The sequence below is a fragment of the Polypterus senegalus genome, chromosome 3 (assembly GCF_016835505.1).
Source record: "Polypterus senegalus isolate Bchr_013 chromosome 3, ASM1683550v1, whole genome shotgun sequence".
In the NCBI taxonomy this organism is placed as follows: Eukaryota; Metazoa; Chordata; class Cladistia; order Polypteriformes; family Polypteridae; genus Polypterus; species Polypterus senegalus.
The window spans coordinates 217,218,403-217,237,739 of record NC_053156.1 but is presented as its reverse complement, the minus strand read 5'-3'; the positions used below and the strand labels follow the sequence as shown (position 1 = coordinate 217,237,739).

Sequence of the window (19,337 nt, the reverse complement as noted above, 5' to 3'; positions counted from 1 at the left end):
CTCTTCTCACAGACTTGGACTTTTGCAATGACTAGTGACACTTCTTCAGATGTCAAGAGAATTTCGCATACGAAGCACAATTAATTTGAGACGCCCGCGTTGAACCCATATAGACATTGCTCATCTAATTTTTACATGACTTGGAAATCGATAAGCGTCCTGGATTTAAACAAAACCGACTAAGTTTTTCTCATTTGACATTAATTCAACAGCTGTAGCCCTAATCTTACTTCACTTCGTGAAAGTACTGCAGCAGCTGCAATTCTGATTTAAGTACCGAGCCGTTCCTCTTACCTTGTGTAAGTGAAGGCAGACAGATATCCACTGTTGTCTTGTCACTTCAACACAGCATAGCGCTGCACCTCCGCAAATCAAACTTTCTTTTGCCGCACTGAACTCAGCCAGTGACAGAAGTGCACTTTGAGCGACTCTTCTTCCGCCCCCAGGGAGGCTAAGTTTTCATACCCGTTATTTCCTCTGAACGAGCGATAAGTGGAGTGTATTTAAGTTTTGTCGCGTTGAAGAGCTTACACGAAGTGTGTGGGTAGGTTTATGTGGCTTTATTCTGCATGGGACGTCCAGGTCTCAACACCTTAGACTGGTGTATTCTCATGTCCAGTATGTCTACTGCTGTCTCCTATAATTAAACTTTTATGCATATCACATTGTTGGACCCAGCATTTCTAAGGCTAAGCATTCAGTCCTGGGCAAAAACGAATTATTCGGGACTGACCCTTCACTGATTTATTGGACAAAAGCGCCCCCTTGCGTTTTCCCTTTTTAAACTAAAAGACTAAAATAAATTACTACAGAAGGTATCAGAATGTTGAGCATTATAAAGCATTTTATGGGATACTGAAAACGCCGGGGCTTCGTAGTTACATGTACGAACAAGTTACGTTTTGAACTTAAGTATTAATGTATTTTCATGAGGGACCTTCCGTCTAACATACATTACCGGTGAGTGCCAAAGACACTCGAGTAACTAAAAATAAATTCACCCAGCCATTAGGGGACTCCCCACACAGCTACCGGTAGTTTGCTTCGGACCGGGAAGGAATTCGTAAATGTTTATTTGGGGCTGCAAAAAACCGCCACACCGCTGCGGATTCCGATGATCAATGTAACGTATTGATAAGCCTGTTAAGTTTGTTTAAACTGCTTTCATATAGTACGTCTGTGGGGCTGGGAGAACGGACTGGCAATAAGAAAGGCTCTCGACTCCACGAGTCACTAATTCTCTTGCAGAAAGAACGAACAATTTCATCCGAGATCTCCCTACACAAGTTTATACCGAGTACCTACACTTCAGTGCCATCTTGTGTTTGCCAAAGAGCGCACGTCCATGTAGCTTCAGTGAGGTCCGAGCAAATGCAACACTCACATAGGTTTGCTTTTCTAGAAAAAACGTGATCTTTAAACAAACGTCTTTAGAAGTTTGCCTTTAAATTGAGTTGGATCCCAAATTTTCACTGTATCAAAGCTGCGGCGTAAACTCTTTAAAAATAACGCCTCTGTAATTGCATTTTACTGGATTGTATTGATACTCGATGAATTATTGCTTGACGAAGCAGTACAAGGCAAAGTACAATCAATAAATAAATCCAATCTGTTAAGGGGCTACTGAAGTTGGTTCTTTGAACTTTCAAAAAGGCCCTAATGTGAACAAAATATACTCCTTTAATGTGTAGTAGGCGGGATTCTAAAAGATTGACAACCTGAAGATCATTCCGGGGGTCCACTGTGGCTGCCAGCTTTTGTTCCAACTTGTTTCATAATCAGGGAGTCATTTCCCTTTAAACGATTTCATTGTTAGTTTTTTTTTTTCTTGTTCTACATTTGTAAAAGTGCAACAACATGAAATCTGCATTTATAAACACTGCAAATATTTTTTTTTGTGGATAGTGTCCCATTAATTATATCCTAAAATGAAACAGGCTGCAGCTACTGGATTATTACACTGTTCGATAAATCATGGTTTAAATAACCAAAACATCTGAAATACTGGAATGAAAATCCCGACGAATGATAAATTATAATTACTAAATTATTCATATAAATGCTTGCAATATTCAAAAACAATATTTTTTTAATATTCAGACTGATACCAAGACAAAGATAGGGGAAAATGCGTACTTACGATTAGAATCAACTTAAAGAACAATGTTTTTTTGGAAGAAATAAGTGGATAGGACTGGCGAGCTTTGTTGGGCTGAATGGCCTGTTCTCGTCTAGAGTGTTCTAATGTTCTAACCTGCAGCCACAACAGGCACCAAAGCAACTCTGAATCATGGGTCTCCCACTTAGTCCCTAGATGGACATAGTGCCTGTAGGTTCTCACTGCAGACACTTTCCTAATTAAAAAAACATTACATTAAATGAGAAATATGAGGTATCGAAATTAAGTCTCAGAGAAAAAAAACAACAAAACATTCATCCATCGTTTTGCTACTGAAGGGCCCACACGTTCAGGACATCGTCCTATACAGGTTCTTGGAGCAGTGCTGGTTTGTAGCATCCATCCATTATCAAACCCTCTAACAGTTCCTCTCTTATTAGTTGTGTAACATAAAGACATCCATCCAACATGTGGTGCATACATTTCTATTAGACCTGTACGTTTTTCAATGTAAAGTACATCATGCAAAGATATATAAAAATTAAATTTTAATTTTGCATTTATTATGCCAACAAACTGATCAGAAAATCAATCAACGAAAAAGTCTTTTTCTGGGTCAACTGCAAAAACTGAAACGCAGGTGTTCATTATGTATTCACAGACCAGCTGCCAACCATTTCATACTCTTACTTTCTTGGGTTTCCCTGCCCATTACCGTCATACTCTTTATTATTACAAGATTCACATGGAGGCCTCAGCAGGGCATGTTTTCCTACTGAAAGGAAGTACAGTAATTTGTCCTGTAATGAACCTGTAAATCAGAAAGAGCAATGTGGACTCAAAAATGCACTAATGATCCTTTTCCACTTAATCAATATGGAAGCCGGCACCCTGTGTATTTATTTTAAGCAAGAAATCTTAGTTACTCGTACAGCAACTACTGTACATCAAACTTAGGACAGTCATGTGTGTATACTTACCCTAGAAAGCAGATGCAGAGGTCATTACTGTGGTGCTAATTGAACAACTTCAGTTTGTTAAACTCTTGGTTTGTCATTGTTTTTGCTCAGTACATTTTAACACCACACACGACGAATTTCTGCAAAAATCTTTAACATTCTACTGTATGACGCTGCATTACAAAATTAAGTTTCCATGTTTCCTTAAATACAATGATTGCTAATATTTTGTCTTCAACTCAGTACAATTGCTATTACATTTTGCATAAGAAGCAGATATTGCCCAAGACAAATTCAAACAAATGAAGCCCAAGTTTAAAAATTAAATACCAAGCAATGCTTTGACTTCAGGCTCATCACATGCATAAAAACACTACCTGTAACTTGTAAAAGAAAAAACTTATGAACACCACTACAGCTTTTACAGGCTACAACAAATTCCAAATATAAAGGCAAGGCAGAAATCACTGAAATGTGAAAGCTCGTTTAAAGAAGCTTTGAAACATAATTTCATAGAAACAAAAGATGGTAATAGTGGAAAAGTGGCATGAATGTTCACCTTGGACACATAGAGGAGGAAGGTTTTGTCAATTATGTCAAAGTGTACTTTGTATGTCTGGAGAAAGTTTATAACTGCATAGAGTGTGGTTTTGAAATGGGTAATGTGACCTCATGTTGGGATTCATGTTTAGATGCTGAAAGGTATTTAGCCCCCAACATCTGCAAATGAGTTTCAACTATACTAAAGTACCAATGGAAGTCCATGGAAAATGCATCATAGATTCCCCGTCTGTAACCAACATGGACAGCATACATCAAGAAACAGCAAAAGGTCTGCAGTGTAACCAGTAGTTTAATCTCTTTTCTTAATGCTACTGGCATCATTCAAGTGCGGTCTCTAGCACATAGCAGAGAAGTTGCAAGAAAGGTCTCAAATAATCATGGTTCTTATTTAGAAAACCACAACTCACTTTCTACCTGAGACAGCTGCAACTGATGGAGAAGTTTAATACTGTGTTTTTTGTTCGCAAATAAGGATTGAGGTGATAATTTGATTGCTCAATGGAATAGTGCAATAGTGACTATACTTGAGCTACTAATGCTCAATGGAGTAGTGCAACAGTGACTGTACTTGAGCTATTAAACATATAATTACATTGGAGAGGGAGCCAAGTCCCGGAAAAATCATCCACTTTTGCAACTTAAACTAATGTATGTGCACATTTATGTCACAAGCAGTAGGCACTGTCAGTATAATCTATCATTTAGGTTTTTATGTGGGACTGACAGACTTAATATTCTAACAGTTCAGGAGGACCTCACAGCAATCACTGCTACTCCACCAGAATGGTGGTTGGGAACATTCCACTTGTGATGATTTGAGTGTTCAGCAAGGAAATTTCCTTGAGAAGATTGTTTGACATGATCTGCTATGAGGAGACCCTGGACACAATGAAGGATTCCCCTCTCCTGGATGGCTTGGGAGTACCCTATATTTCCTTAAAATGCAGATAGTTTCTAATTCAGTCTTTTACCCACACAATGCTCTGCAAGCTGCCTAAAAATGACTGAATGGTGTACAGGTAATAAGTGATACTTACATTTAGTTTCAAATATCTGTATCACAATGTGTGTTAATGTGTCATGCACATCAATTGACTTTCTAGTCTACCAGAAAATTTGATGTACCTTTATAAGCAAAGCTTCTGATTTAGTTTGAAAATTGTTAGAAAGAGCAATTAGATTAAAAATGAGGAATCATACCATCAAGTCTACTGTTTGTCATTGAGAATGTACCATCTATGTTTAGATGCAAGGGGTGAAAACACTTGAATCCAGGCTCTGTTATTTTCTTTCTACATGTAATCATATATAGTCATAGCCAAAAGTTTTGAGAATGACACAAGTATTGGTTTTCACAAACTTTGCTGCTTCAGTGTTTTTAGATTTTTTGTCAGATGTTACTATGGCATACTGAAGTATAATTACAAGTATTTCATAAGTTTCACAATTACATTACATTTATGCAAAGAGTCAATATTTGCAGTGTTGGCCCTTCTTTTTGAAGACCTCTGCAATTCGCCCTGGCAGGCTGTCAATCAACTTCTGGGACAAATCCTGACTGATGGCAGTCCATTCTTGCATAATAAATGTTTGGAGTTTGTCAGAAATTGTGGGTTTTTGTTTGTCCACCCGCCTCATGAGGATTGACTACAAGTTCTCAATGGGATTAAAGTCTGGGAAGTTTCCTGGCCACGGACTCAAAATTGTGATGTTTTGTTCCCCAAGCCACTTAGTTATCACTTTTGTCTTAAGGCACGATGCTCCATATGCTGAAAAAGGCACTGTTCATCACCAAATTGTTCTTGGATGGTTGGAAGAAGTTGCTCTCGGAGGATGTTTTGGTACAATTCTTTATTTATGGCCATTTTCTTAGGCAAAAATGGGAGTCCATTCCTCGGCTGGGAAGCAACCCCCACATGAATGCTCTCAGCATGCTTTACTGTTGGCATGACACAGGACTGATGATAGTGCTTACCTTTTTTTCTCTCCAGACAATCTTCTATCCAGATGTCCGAAACAATCGGAAAAGTGGATTCAGAGAAAATAACTACCCCAGTCTTCAGCCGTCCAATCCCTGTACCTTGTGCAGAATATTAGCCTGTCCCTGATGTTTTTCTTAGAGAAAAGCGGCTTCTTTGCTGCCCTACTTGACACCAGGCCATCCTCCAAAAGTCTTTGCCTCACTGTGTGCATAGATGCAGTCACACCTGCCTGCTGCCATCCCTGAGCAAGTTCTGCACTGGTGGTGCCCAGATCCCACTGCTGAATTAACTTTAGGAGATGGTCCTTGCACTTGCTGGACTTTCTTGGGTGCCCTGAAGCCTTCTTCAAAACAGCAGTGGAAATGTTTTTTTGGGATTAAGTTTATTTTCATGAGAAAGAGGGACTTTGCAATTAATCTGATCACTCCTAATAACATTCTGGAGTATATGCAAATTGCCATCATAAAAACTGAGGCAGCAAACTTTGTGAAAAGTAATATTTGTGTCATTCTCAAAACGCTTGGCCAACACTGTACAAATAATTGGGGTCATACTACAGTGGCACAGGTGCATTAACAACACTGGATATTGGTATGCTCAGAGAATAGCTGTGGTGTAAATAAAATGAAAAAACCATACAAAAGATACTTTCCATTTTATAAAACAAAATTCTGAAGTAATCCTTGAGGGGCAAACCATCGCACTTCAAGAACCATACCAGATAGCAGTAAGGGTAACTCTTGTTGCTTAGTAAATGATATGCCTAGCACAGAAAATTACTTAAACACATCTCTTATGCACACACAATCATTATTTTTGCAATATATGCAAATTAAATTATATTTTACATTTTCTCTTCATTTGTTTATAATAGTACCTACATTTAATCAAATTGTTCTACATATTAACTTCTCTACTATAATTGTACCATTATTTACATTGTTATTCATTAACAGCAATACTGTACATCAGGGGTGCCCACACTTTTTCGGCTTGCAAGCTACTTTTAAAATGACCAGGTCGAAATGATCTATATATACACACACACATTGAGTATACTTTATACAGTATTTGGATATTAATAATCTTCATGTGGGAAAAGGCTGACTCGCATAAATAAGAAGAGCCGAATAAGGAGTCAAGGAGCTTATGAATTCAGCCAAGTGAAAAATGACAGCTGTCCGATTAACTGCAATTTTAATTTCCTCTCCTTTTTCTTTCTCAGATTGCTTTTCGGAAGGAAGTCAGTTTTGTAGTTTTTATGAACAGTTTCGAAAGTGCCTTTCCACATTTTCCTTCTTTGGAATAGCAATGATAGATTGACAGATCAGACAAAACGCACTTCGATTGTGACACTGTGAGAAAAAAAAAAATCCTCTTCCAATTCCACATTCAGCCCATACCCTCCCCAAACATTTTTTTTTTTAATCCCTTCTTTAGTCGATATAAATTGGAAGCCTAACTAGATCATAGCCTGAGTTTTGCAGTAGCTTGCACGTTTGATCGTGCATGCGGGATGACCAGTGTTTTAGAAGAAAATAGATCTCAGACTGGCCACCCTGTATGTTAATCAAGTGAAAAAATGCCATAGGGAAGATATATAGACTTAACGTTTAAAAAAATTTTTTTTTGAAAGCAACGCGATCTACCTGCACTACCTTTGTGATCTACCGATCGATTGCGATCGACGCATTGGGCACCCCTGCTGTACATTATGAATTTTACTTTTTTTTTTTTTTTTTACAAGTATCCAGATGCACTCTTTACTACATTCAATGTTTCAGTCCCTGAAACTGAAAAGCAACTATAGTATTATAACAATGAGAGACAGGCAACTTTCTAACCATTAAAAACTTATGGATCTGAAAATTAGGTTGGAGCACCTTTTTATTTGTAAGTTTCAATCAATCATTTTTACCTGAATACTAAAATTTACAAATAGAGAAAGCAAAAATCTGTTGCATTTACTAAAGAACTGAAAAATATATACTGTACCATATTTAAATAACTAGCTTACTAGCTTACTAGCTTAGCTGTGGCATTATAAAATTAAAATTGAAAGACAGACACCAGGACAACAACAAAAAAAGAAAAAAAAAAAGCAGAATAAAAAATAAACACAAAATGACAGAACCAGAAACATCTGTATACAGAATTGGGAATGTTGCATTTGAGGTTTACCTTGACCGGCTTATACCAAATCCCCCCAATGTCCTTTTTCCAATTATTGATAATGTAGTAATCATTTAATTGTTTCTGCTTTCCTAAAAGGAACAACAATCTTCTTTTCACAGTGGCTATTAAGCATTAAATGGGACTTTATCCAAATATAAGAAAAAATGTTTGTAATAGAGTGTGTAAATATGAAATATTGTAAACAATTCCTGTAAGCCATTTGTTAAAACTGACCAAAATATGTAGTGCTTCTCATCAGAAATAGGTAACAGTCAGAAACAGCTTTTCTCTAATTAGATATTATAAGTAGACAATCTAAAAGACTGGAAATTGTCTATTAAAAAATACATATCTGGTATAATTTCTCCCAAAATCACTTTTACTTGTAGGAATGAGTATGACAGATTACATTTCATTGATATACTGTTTGGTCTGCAGCAATTAGAAATAGTTAACTGTACTGTATACTGGGAAAAAAAAAAAGAACTTAAATGACACTTAAAATCCGTTAATTATGGTGGGATGAAACTCAACATAAATTTGGTAATATCTTAAAATGTATTAAAAAAAATAAAGCACATATAAATAAAATGAAATTAACTAAAGTTGTACAAACTCCCACTGTCTAACTGTGCTATACTGGGAAATCCTTATTTGAAAGTATTTTTATTTTGCAAGTACTGTATGTCTACATTTACCTTCTGCTGTTACACCTTTTGAACTGGTGTTTGACTGAATGCAGTTTTTTTCATTCTCTTCTTCATTCGACTACGGGCATAAACTCGTAAGAAGAGTGCTAAGAAGACAATCACCACGCCTAGACCACCAAATAATGTGATAGTGTGACCATAGATAAAACAAGACAGAAGAATGGCAATGGCCTGTCGTAATGTCATTATGATGGTAAAAACAGCAGCACCAAACTGGCTAATTGTGTAGAAAATGAATAGCTGGCCACAAGCCGAGCAGACAGAAAGAAGCAATGCGTGGAACGTGAACTCCGAGTGACGACTCATGAATTTGACAGATTCAAAAAAAGCACCCTGTTCCAGAAGAGAACCAACAGTGAAAAGGCAAGAGAAGAGGTTGACTCCAAACATCATTTGCACAGAAGACATCTTGTACTTAAAAAGGTTATCTTGCCAATTGGAAGTGAAGCTATCAAATGCGATGTAACCAGTGAGAATGATGAGGCCAGAAAAGGTAGTGACTTTGGATGGGTGCTTATTTGTTTCACTGAAAAGCAAAAACATACTGACTCCTACTGAAATTAAGACTGCTGTAAAGTACTCCCAATATTCATAGCTCTTCCGAGATACAATCTTTCCCATCAGCATTACGGGGATGACTTTTGATGCCTTTGCCAGTACTTGTGTTGGAAAACTGATGTATTTAAGAGCTTCATACTGACACCAGCTGCTCAAGATGTTAGAGAGAGAGGCAAATGAATATTTGTACATGGGTGCTCCATGTCGAGGCTGCTTGGTGAAGGCACAGTAGACACCAGCTACAGTTAATGCCAAAATGCGGTTCATAAAAACCAAAAACTGGGAATCCTTAAATTTTTCTCCAAGGTCAGTCTCAGTGGTTCCATATGTTCTCGTCATGACACGTTCTTGTAAGACACCCCATGTCAAATAGGAAATCTGAAAGAAAAAACTGCAGCAGTAAATAGAGGCAGCATAGACATCATAATGAAATTATGAAAATAATGTCATGTTATCACATCTCAGGTATTATCATCCTTATCCAAAAGTAGGATGCAAAGCAGAATCCAACCTTCTACAGAGCACCAGTTCATTACTGGACACACTGACACACACCAGATTAATCTACTAGGTGGGCCATTTATATGGATACACCTTAATAAAATGGGAATGGTTGGTGATATTAACTTCCTGTTTGTGACACATTAGTATATGTGAGGGGGGAAACTTTTCAAGATGGGTGGCGACCATGGTGGCCATTTTGAAGTCGGACATTTTGGATCCAACTTTTGTTTTTTCAATAGGAAGAGGGTCATGTGACACATCAAACTTATTGGGAATTTCACAAGAAAAACAATGGTGTGTTTGGTTTTAACGTAACTTTATTCTTTCATTAGTTATTTACAAGTTTCTCTTTGTTTACAGCCATTGACATGTCGCAGAGGTTAACACGTGAGGAGCGGATAGAAATTGTGTTGATGTCTGGTGAACGCAGTAACCAGGTCATTGCAGCAGATTTCAATGCAAGACACCATACGAGACCACCCATCTCCCATGCTAGTTAGCAAACTGCTTGCTAAGTTTCGTGAAACTGGTTCAGTGTTGGATTTGCCAAAATGTGGACGCATGAAAACTGTCACTAATGAAGAAACATCAGTGGCTGTCCTAGCTTCATTCAGCAAGAGCCCACAGCGTAGCACTCGCCGCATGTCACTGGAGAGTGGCATTAGCTACTCACAAATGGCACCCTTACAAACTCCAGCTACTGCAGCATCTCAACGAGGATGACCCAGATTGGCGCACTGAATTTGCAGAATGGGCAAAACAAAAGTTGGAACAGGACCCTCAGTTTACGCAGAAGATTTTGTTCAGTGATGAGGCAAACTTTTATGTGAATGGTGAAGTTAACAAACAAAACCATCGCTATTGGTCTGACACTAACCCACATTGGATAGATCCCTCCAAGACTGTTGGAACAAAAAATTGATGGTATGGTGTGGTATATGGGGTACAAAGATAGTGGGGCCATTCTTCATCAATGGAAACCTCAAGGCCACTGGATATGCGAAATTGCTACATGATGATGTGTTTCCCTCTTTATGCACTGAAGCTGGCACGTTCCCTGAGTTTTTCCAGCAAGATGGTGCACCACCACATTATGGGTGTCAGGTCCGAGCATTCCTAGATGAACAGTTTCCTGGAAAGTGGATTGGTCGTCGTGGGCCAGTTGAATGGCCCCCAAGTTCTCCCGATCGGACCCCTTTAGACTTTTATCTTTGGGGTCATCTGAAGGCAATTGTCTATGCTGTGAAGATACGAGATGTGCAGCACCTGAAACTACGGATACTGGAAGCCTGTGCTAGCATTTCTCCTGCGGTGTTGCTATCAGTGTGTGAAGAGTGGGAGAAGAGGGTTGCATTGACAATCCAACACAATGGGCAGCACATTGAACACATTTTATAAGTGGTCAGAAACTTGTAAATAACTCATGAAAGAATAATGTTACGTTAAAACCAAGCACACCATTGTTTTTCTTGTGAAATTCCCAATAAGTCTGATGTGTCACATGACCCTCTTCCTATTGAAAAAACAAAAGTTGGATCCAAAATGGCCGACTTCAAAATGGCCACCATGGTCACCACCCATCTTGAAAAGTTTCCCCCCTCACATATACTAATGTGCCACAAACAGGAAGTTAATATCACCAACCATTCCCATTTTATTAAGGTGTATCCATATAAATGGCCCACCCTGTAGAATAGACACAGAACCCAATACAGTTTTTTTATGTGTGGTAAAAACTGAAGTACTTAAGCAAAACCCAAACACAAAATGTAAAATACAGTGATAAGGCAAGGGTTCAAACAACCCAGTCTCTTTTAGCTATGAAGCAGCTATGCTAACACCAACATTTCACTTCGACCATAAATGTATGCTTTCGCATCCTTTGCTATTTATTTGTGCTTTACATCATCTCAGGAAATAGGCACATCTTAATATCAAATTTCACTAATTTTAGGAAGAATTAATTTATCTGGCAATTTATCATTGTAGTTTAAACTAGATTTTGTATTAAGTGGACTTTTCTCACATTATTTGAAAAAGCTATATCTATATTATGTTGTACAACACTGCTGTACTCACAATAGATCCTCTCAAGTAATGTACTTTAATTTTGTCAGCAATGTTTGCTTCCCAGATAAAGATCTTAATTATTTGGTCTCACACTGGGGAAATTCTCCTGCTCTAGGAAGAGTCAGGTTGGATCTTTGGCATTTACATTCTGCAAACTACTACTTATCTCCCAGAAAAAAAAAATATATATTTTAAAATATTTCTTTCTTAGTATGTTTTTGCAATTAAAGAAGCTATCTTGAGAACTTGGGGTAGAACAGCAGCGTTGACATGCACTATAAACATTGTGGCATTATACAGACATATCAATAAACTGATGAGATCCCACAGAAACCTCAAAATTATAATGGGATTGCTACAGCTCATTTCTAAAACAAAAATAATCTATATAATTTTCAAAAACAATTTCTGGACTGTGTATCACAGGATATAGTCACACAACCATTCACTCTCAATGGACAAATTTAGAGTAATACGTTAAAATACTGTTAACACATTCATCAAAAAAACTGAGCAGGCTCTGGTATAATGTACAAATCCTAGGCTAATATTAAAAATACCCGCCTCCTGGTGATATCCAGCAGTGGCATCAACAAAACGCTGAATGTAATGACAAATAGAATAAATACAAATCTTAGGTATATAAATAAATATGTAAAAATAAAATATTAAAAAAAAAGAAGTTGTTTTTTTTTTTTTTCCTAAGTGTAAAAAATTGTAGGTGTTACTAAAGCCTGGAATGTTCCTGATAGGCAGTGCTCATTTTGGCAGTGCCCAAAAGACGTTCCTATATACTACTTATTTCTTGACAACAGTGACTTATAAGTATATAACCCAGCCTAATATGTTGCACTTTAGGAAGAATCTGAAATGTTGATGGAGTATTCTTCATGCTAATGGTATATGAGAGGACAAGTTTTCACTATCAGTGGAAAAAAAATTCAACCTATCTGTATAAAGAAAATGCACTGCATCAACAAGCAAGCAATAAATGCTTATGATTTGCAGATAGAAAGAGAAGTGCCGATACATACGTCTAGTAGATGACACCAGTGCTCAAACAGTGATAAGTAATGCACCTACAGGACATAGCCAACCTATTATTATAAAAAGAACAGCAGAGATAGTCACTTTAATCAAGAGTAAAGTTTGCTATGTTTTTCTCTACCTTATGGGGAAAAAAAATCAAGACAAAAAGGAACCGACACCTGAACCAGATCTAGAGAACCACAGGGAAAAATTCAATGTGCTACTGAAATCAAAATAGTACAGACAGGATGACCCACTTTGCATTCACTATGTTTAACATTGGATTAACTTGGCTGGTGCCCATTCAATACTCTGGACTCAATCCAGTCTATTTCAGGATCAGTAAATGACAGAGCAAAAATTACTATAAAAGTGAACACAAATTATACATTCAGAATAAGGCATCAGCAAAAGAAATTTACTTGTGAAGATTAATTACTACAATATTTTGTGGGACTGATATTTTGTGTACTAGAGACTGAAAAACAAACTAAATTTTAGACTTACACAATTCAACAACTTTTAAACATCTACTGTCAAACTCACTTTATGAGTTCATTCATGCAAAACAAATGCAGTTACCTGTAAGCCTACAGCACAAAACAGAAGTTTAAGTGCCTGCTTCATGGAGGATGATTCTGTTGTTTCATTTTTAAAGGTTGAAGACAGTTCTTCTTGGTTAGATAGCTTGGGATCACTTCCAAAAATGCAATTTTTGATAACAGGAAAGCAAATACCACTACCTAGAATAACAAAAAAAAAAAAAAAACAGGCAAAAAAATAGCTTAAGACCAGAAAATTAATTGCACTGGCAAAACAAAGTATAAATGATTCCATTACCAGAAAAGAGAATGTCTTAATATTGATCTTGATACTGATTTATGACATTCATCCTTAATAAATTAGCTTTATATCTTGGAGTAACTGTCAAACTTAGGAACTAGTGCAAATGTGAAAAGTTTAAAATATCTTGCTTAATAATAATATGTTTGCTACAGTTGCCAACCCAGTTAAGATTTTGCAACCAATATCCTGAGGCTTTGGACACTTTGCAAGGTCAATTTTACACTCTAAACTTCAACATAATATACTTGAAAATTAACATTACAAGTTTGGAAGGTTAATTTCAAAAACGGCAGCCCAACACTCAAATACTATCCAAAAACATAATGACAATTTGCAATCAATTCCATTTATCATTCAAGTATTGCATGTGCTGAACTTTTCAAGTGTAAGTAAGGCTAGTACAATTTGAACCACAGTGAAATTTATGTCTGCGGTGGGCTGGCCCCCTTCCTGGGGTTTATTTCCTGCCTTGCACCCTCTGTCGGCTGGGAATGGCTCCAGCAGACCCCGTGACCCTGTAGTTAGGATATAGCGGGTTGGATAATGGATGGATGAAATTTATGTAGAGATGCAATGGAGCGAAACATACTAAATCATGGGCCAAAGAAAGTTCTTCAGACAAATTAATTCAACCAGCAGAATGTTGCTCTGTGTCAAATCAAAAGGAGCAAATGCAAGTATAACAAGGTTTTTCAGATATCCCTCACCCTTGGTTTACAGACACAGCACCATTCCAAACTCTGCAAATTCCCTTTATTTGTACAGTTCCTCTGGCATAAAACCAACACAAAAAAAAAAGAAAAACCCTCCACTGCTACTTTTCTCAAATTCTTCTTTCTTATTTGTAACTGACTTTATTCCCAGTCTAAAGAAGGAAAATCTTTATTTGCAATTACTTTGCAGGCAGCACTATAGACCCATCTCTTTTCTCCTTTAAAACTCTGCACTTATCCCACTGTTCTCTTTAAAACTTCTTAATATTGATAAGGTTCTCATTTAAAAAAATAATAAAAACACACACACACATCATACTTTTCACGATTTTTTAAACCACTCCATTATAAAAGATATATTTCTGACTAACTGAATACTTCAGAGTAGAGTTTAAATTGGAATTGTACGAATAGTTAGCCTTACTGATAGTATTGGCCACTGATGGCATAAAAATGCAGCATGGGGCATTAACATGTTTCACTGTTCACTATTTTGCATGAGTAGGGTTTGAACGATTTAGGGCTGCAACATCTCCAATATGAAAAACATGGTAAACCTCACATTTTAGCACATCCAATAGTGAATCTTCAAATCAGAGTGTCTCATTAATGAGACCATACCATATAGTATCAAATTTGGTCCTGAAACTGATATAATGGTTGATACATTGATATACCCAAGAACACTCAAATACTATATTTAACTTTGATACTGAAACAGCTTTCTCACATTAATGACAAGAGTTTAGCTGTTTACAAAAAGACTACTGAAAAATAAATTATGGAATTTACACAAAAATATGAATAGATGCAGGTAAACGGTAAAAATAAAAATCAATCTGGCAAAAAATGTTTAATAGTTCTTCATAAAAATTAAGTGATCGATTTTACTGAAATATATCAATACAATATAATAGATCAGAAATAATCAAGCAATTATTTTACATTGTACTATTACATTATTCAATTAAATTTAAAATAAGTTTAACTATGTGTTAAAATCCCGCTACTGACACCATGTGACCATGAGCAAGTCACTTGACCTGCCTGTGCTCCAATTGGAAAACCAAAAGAAATTTAACCAAATGTGTCATAAATGTTGCTAAGTCACCTTGGAGCCAAGCAAGTAAACGTAAAATGTATATACAAATTGTTTAAACACTTGGTAAATAGAACAGTCAACTTATTGCGCGGATCAGACTCAAGCTTCGCATTCTTGAGTTTGCCAAAGATCAGTTTCAGCAGTGCAATTAAAAAAGAAAAAAAGACCATATCCTACAGAATGGCAATAAACATTAATCTTAAAGTCTTATAGACAGCACCAAAAAAAAAAGAAACAAACAAGGACGAGGTCAGTCAAAAAAAAAAAAAAAATTACTAAAAAGTACATTTGATATGCAAGAAAAATATACACCTAAATGGAATTTAATATCAGATAATTAGAAATGGTGTTTTCTATTTGGCTACACAAAAACATCTATTACAGGTAAATATAACAAGCAAGTCATTTATTTTAAGCATGGTTTGATTTTATTAATTAATTTATTAAACCTGGTCCATCCAATTTCAGGATCAAAGGGTACCAAAAGAAAACATTGATGGAGAGCCTGTCCATCGTAGCATATTTGTCATGGAAAAGTGAATTATGGTAAGAACTTCATACCTCTATAAACAGTACAAAAAGGTACAAAATGCTGACTTTCAAAGTTTTAATCATTCTACAATATAAAAATATTCTTAAAAGAACAAAATCACAAAAAAAGATAGATGCCTGTATTAATATTTGTAGATAACAGGAATATACACTATCAGTAAAGATAATAAGATTGGCCTATTAAAAACAACACGCTTTAGTCCAGATAAAGTTTTGTAGCTCACAGCTTGTTTTTGATTTTACTTAACTGTGAGTTAAAAATCCTTACCTGGACGCACATCTTGTTTTTATGGGGCCATCTCATCACCCTGAAATGAAGTGAACAAGAGTGCACATAAATAATCTAAAATGAAACAGATACTGTATTTACAAAGCACTAAACGTGTTTAAGTTAAACTGAATCAAAAGCAGATAAAATTGAATGAAACAATGTCAAAAAGATAACTAAAATAGCAAAAAGGTGACAGCAGCTTAACAGATCCCCAATCATGTTTGGGTAATTTATTTTTGTTTCTATACATTAATACTTAAAAGATTTTTTTTTCAATTTCTGAGCTTGTTAAACGAGGTAAATGTAATGTGTACAGTATGTCCTTTGCGGCACAGGCATTCACTAACTTCCATCCAATTTTGACCAATTTGATGTTCCTTTATTTAAAGCTCATTAGCTACACTAACAAAAATGGCAATCTGTCCAATATAATTTAATTTAAATAATTTAAAAGAAAGTTTAGCATTATATGCTTGCATTTCTCCACGTGGTTTAGATTGGACTCTTCTGTTTATTCTCTACCATACTACATTCCAACTGCTTCTCTGATTGACTGCAATGCATAAAAAGAAGGTTATAAGAGCTCAACTCCACTGTGCATCTTGCTCTTGAAAGCTTTTACTCCTCAAGATTTAGAAAACATTATCAACTGTTACTCAGTAACATGAACTGGAAGATTTGTTTTGTTAATGGTAGAATGCAAATCGATTTGTAACTTGCAAATTTCACATGATCTTTATAATGTGACCCATGTCCATGCGCTCTATTTGAATTTTGCTACCAAGAACAAAAGACTTGAAATTTTTAAGCAAGTCTTACAGAGTCCATTTAGTTTACGAGCTCAAGGAATATAAAGAACAAACATTAATATTAAAGCTAGTGCAAGAGTTTGGATCATTTTAATAGTGTAGGTATTTATGCAACTACTGACAGGCACTGAAAATGCAAAAATCCTGATAACTGAACAACTTGGAACTAAAGCTTCAAAGAAAAAAAATCTGAATGTGTTACGGTGTACAAAAATGTGCAGTTTGCAAAACATTTCAGTTTTACACCAGGTTTCAGCCATCAGTGCTAATATGTTGAGGTATTTATAAATTGAAAGAAAACAGTGATTATGTACTATATATATATATATATATATATATACATATATACACATATATATATATACATATATACACATATATATATATATATACATATATATATACATATATACACATATATATATATATACACATATATATATATATATATATATATATATATATATATATATATATATATATATATATATATATATATATATATATATATATATATATATATATATATATATATATATATATATATATATATATATATGTGTATATATATATATATATATATATATATATATATATATATATATATATATATATATATATATATATATATATATATATATATATATATATATATATATATATATATATATATATATATATATATATATATATATATATATATATATGTATATATATATATATATATATATGTATGTATATATATATATATGTGTGTATATATATATATATATATATATATATATATATATATATATATATATATATATATGTAGTTGTATATACACACACATATATATATATATACATACACACATATACATATATACATACACACACACAGTGGTGTGAAAAACTATTTGCCCCCTTCCCGATTTCTTATTCTTTTGCATTATGTCAAATATAACACAAGTAAACACAAAATGCAGTTTTTAAATGATGGTTTTTATTATTTAGGGAGAAAAAAAATCCAAACCTACATGGCCCTGTGTGAAAAGTAATTGCCCCCTGAACCTAATAACTGGTTGGGCCACCCTTAGCAGCAATAACTGCAATCAAGCGTTTGCAATAACTTGCAATGAGTCTTTTACAGCACTCTGGAGGAATTTTGGCCCACTCATCTTTGCAGAATTGTTGTAATTCAGCTTTATTTGAGGGGTTTCTAGCATGAACCGCCTATTTGAGGTCATGCCATAGCATCTCAATTGGATTCAGGTCAGGACTTTGACTAGGCCACTCCAAAGTCTTCATTTTGTTTTTCTTCAGCCATTCAGAGGTGGATTTGCTGGTGTGTTTTGGGTCATTGTCCTGTTACAGCACCCAAGATCGCTTCAGCTTGAGTTGACGAACAGATGGCGGACATTCTCCTTCAGGATTTTTGGTAGACAGTAGAATTCATGGTTCCATCTATCACAGCAAGCCTTCCAGGTCCTGAAGCAGCAAAACAACCCCAGACCATCACACTACCACCACCATATTTTACTGTTGGTATGATGTTCTTTTTCTGAAATGCTGTGTTCCTTTTACGCCAGATGTAACGAGACATTTGCCTTCCAAAAAGTTCAACTTTTGTCTCATCAGTCCACAAGGTATTTTCCCAAAAGTCTTGGCAATCACCGAGATGGTTCTTAGCAAAATTGAGACGAGCCCCAATGTTCTTTTTGCTTAACAGTGGTTTGCGTCTTGGAAATCTGCCATGCAGGCCGTTTTGCCCAGTCTCTTTCTTATGGTGGAGTCGTGAACACTGACCTTAATTGAGGCAAGTGAGGCCTGCAGTCCTTTAGACGTTGTCCTGGGGTCTTTTGTGACCTCTCGGATGAGTCGTTTCTGCGTTCTTGGGGTAATTTTGGTCGGGCGGCCACTCTTGGGAAGGTTCACCACTGTTCCATGTTTTTGCCATTTGTGGATAATGGTTCTCACTGTGGTTCGCTGGAGTCTCAAAGCTTTAGAAATGGCTTTATAACCTTTACCAGACTGATAGATCTCAATTACTTCTGTTCTCATTTGTTCCTGAATTTCTTTGGATCTTGGCATGATGTCTAGCTTTTGAGGTGCTTTTGGTCTACTTCTCTGTGTCAGACAGCTCCTATTTAAGTGATTTCTTGATTGAAACAGGTGTGGCAGTAATCAGGCCTGGGGGTGGCTATGGAAATTGAACTCAGGTGTGATACACCACAGTTAGGTTATTTTATAACAAGGGGCAATTACTTTTTCACACAGGGCCATGTAGGTTTGGATTTTTTCTCCCTAAATAATAAAAACCATCATTTAAAAACTGCATTATGTGTTTACTTGTGTTATATTTGACTAATGGTTAAATGTGTTTGATGATCAG

The 19,337-nt window shown here is 35.7% G+C and overlaps 2 protein-coding genes across 3 annotated transcripts in view; both read right to left on the bottom strand.

Annotated features, from left to right (window-relative positions):
- The window catches only part of scara5 (scavenger receptor class A, member 5 (putative)), a 501,271-nt gene extending 496,246 nt beyond the window's left edge, over nt 1-5,025 (bottom strand). Inside the window, exon 1 of the mRNA XM_039748467.1 lies at nt 295-5,025. The gene's annotated coding sequence lies outside the window, so the exon portion shown is untranslated. The remainder of the gene's footprint in view (nt 1-294) is intronic.
- Nucleotides 5,026-7,851: 2,826 nt separating this feature from the next.
- Nucleotides 7,852-19,337, bottom strand: part of slc35b2 (solute carrier family 35 member B2) — a 35,855-nt gene continuing 24,369 nt past the window's right edge. Inside the window, exons 2-4 of one of the 2 annotated variants that reach the window (XM_039748466.1) lie at nt 16,152-16,191; nt 13,253-13,413; nt 7,852-9,445 (exon numbers count right to left, since the gene is read on the bottom strand). In XM_039748466.1, the coding sequence (XP_039604400.1) occupies nt 8,507-9,445; nt 13,253-13,297 (984 nt within the window). In that variant the 5' untranslated portion in view covers nt 13,298-13,413; nt 16,152-16,191 and the 3' untranslated portion in view covers nt 7,852-8,506. The remainder of the gene's footprint in view (nt 9,446-13,252; nt 13,414-16,151; nt 16,192-19,337) is intronic. The other variant, XM_039748465.1, reaches the window with a different exon arrangement.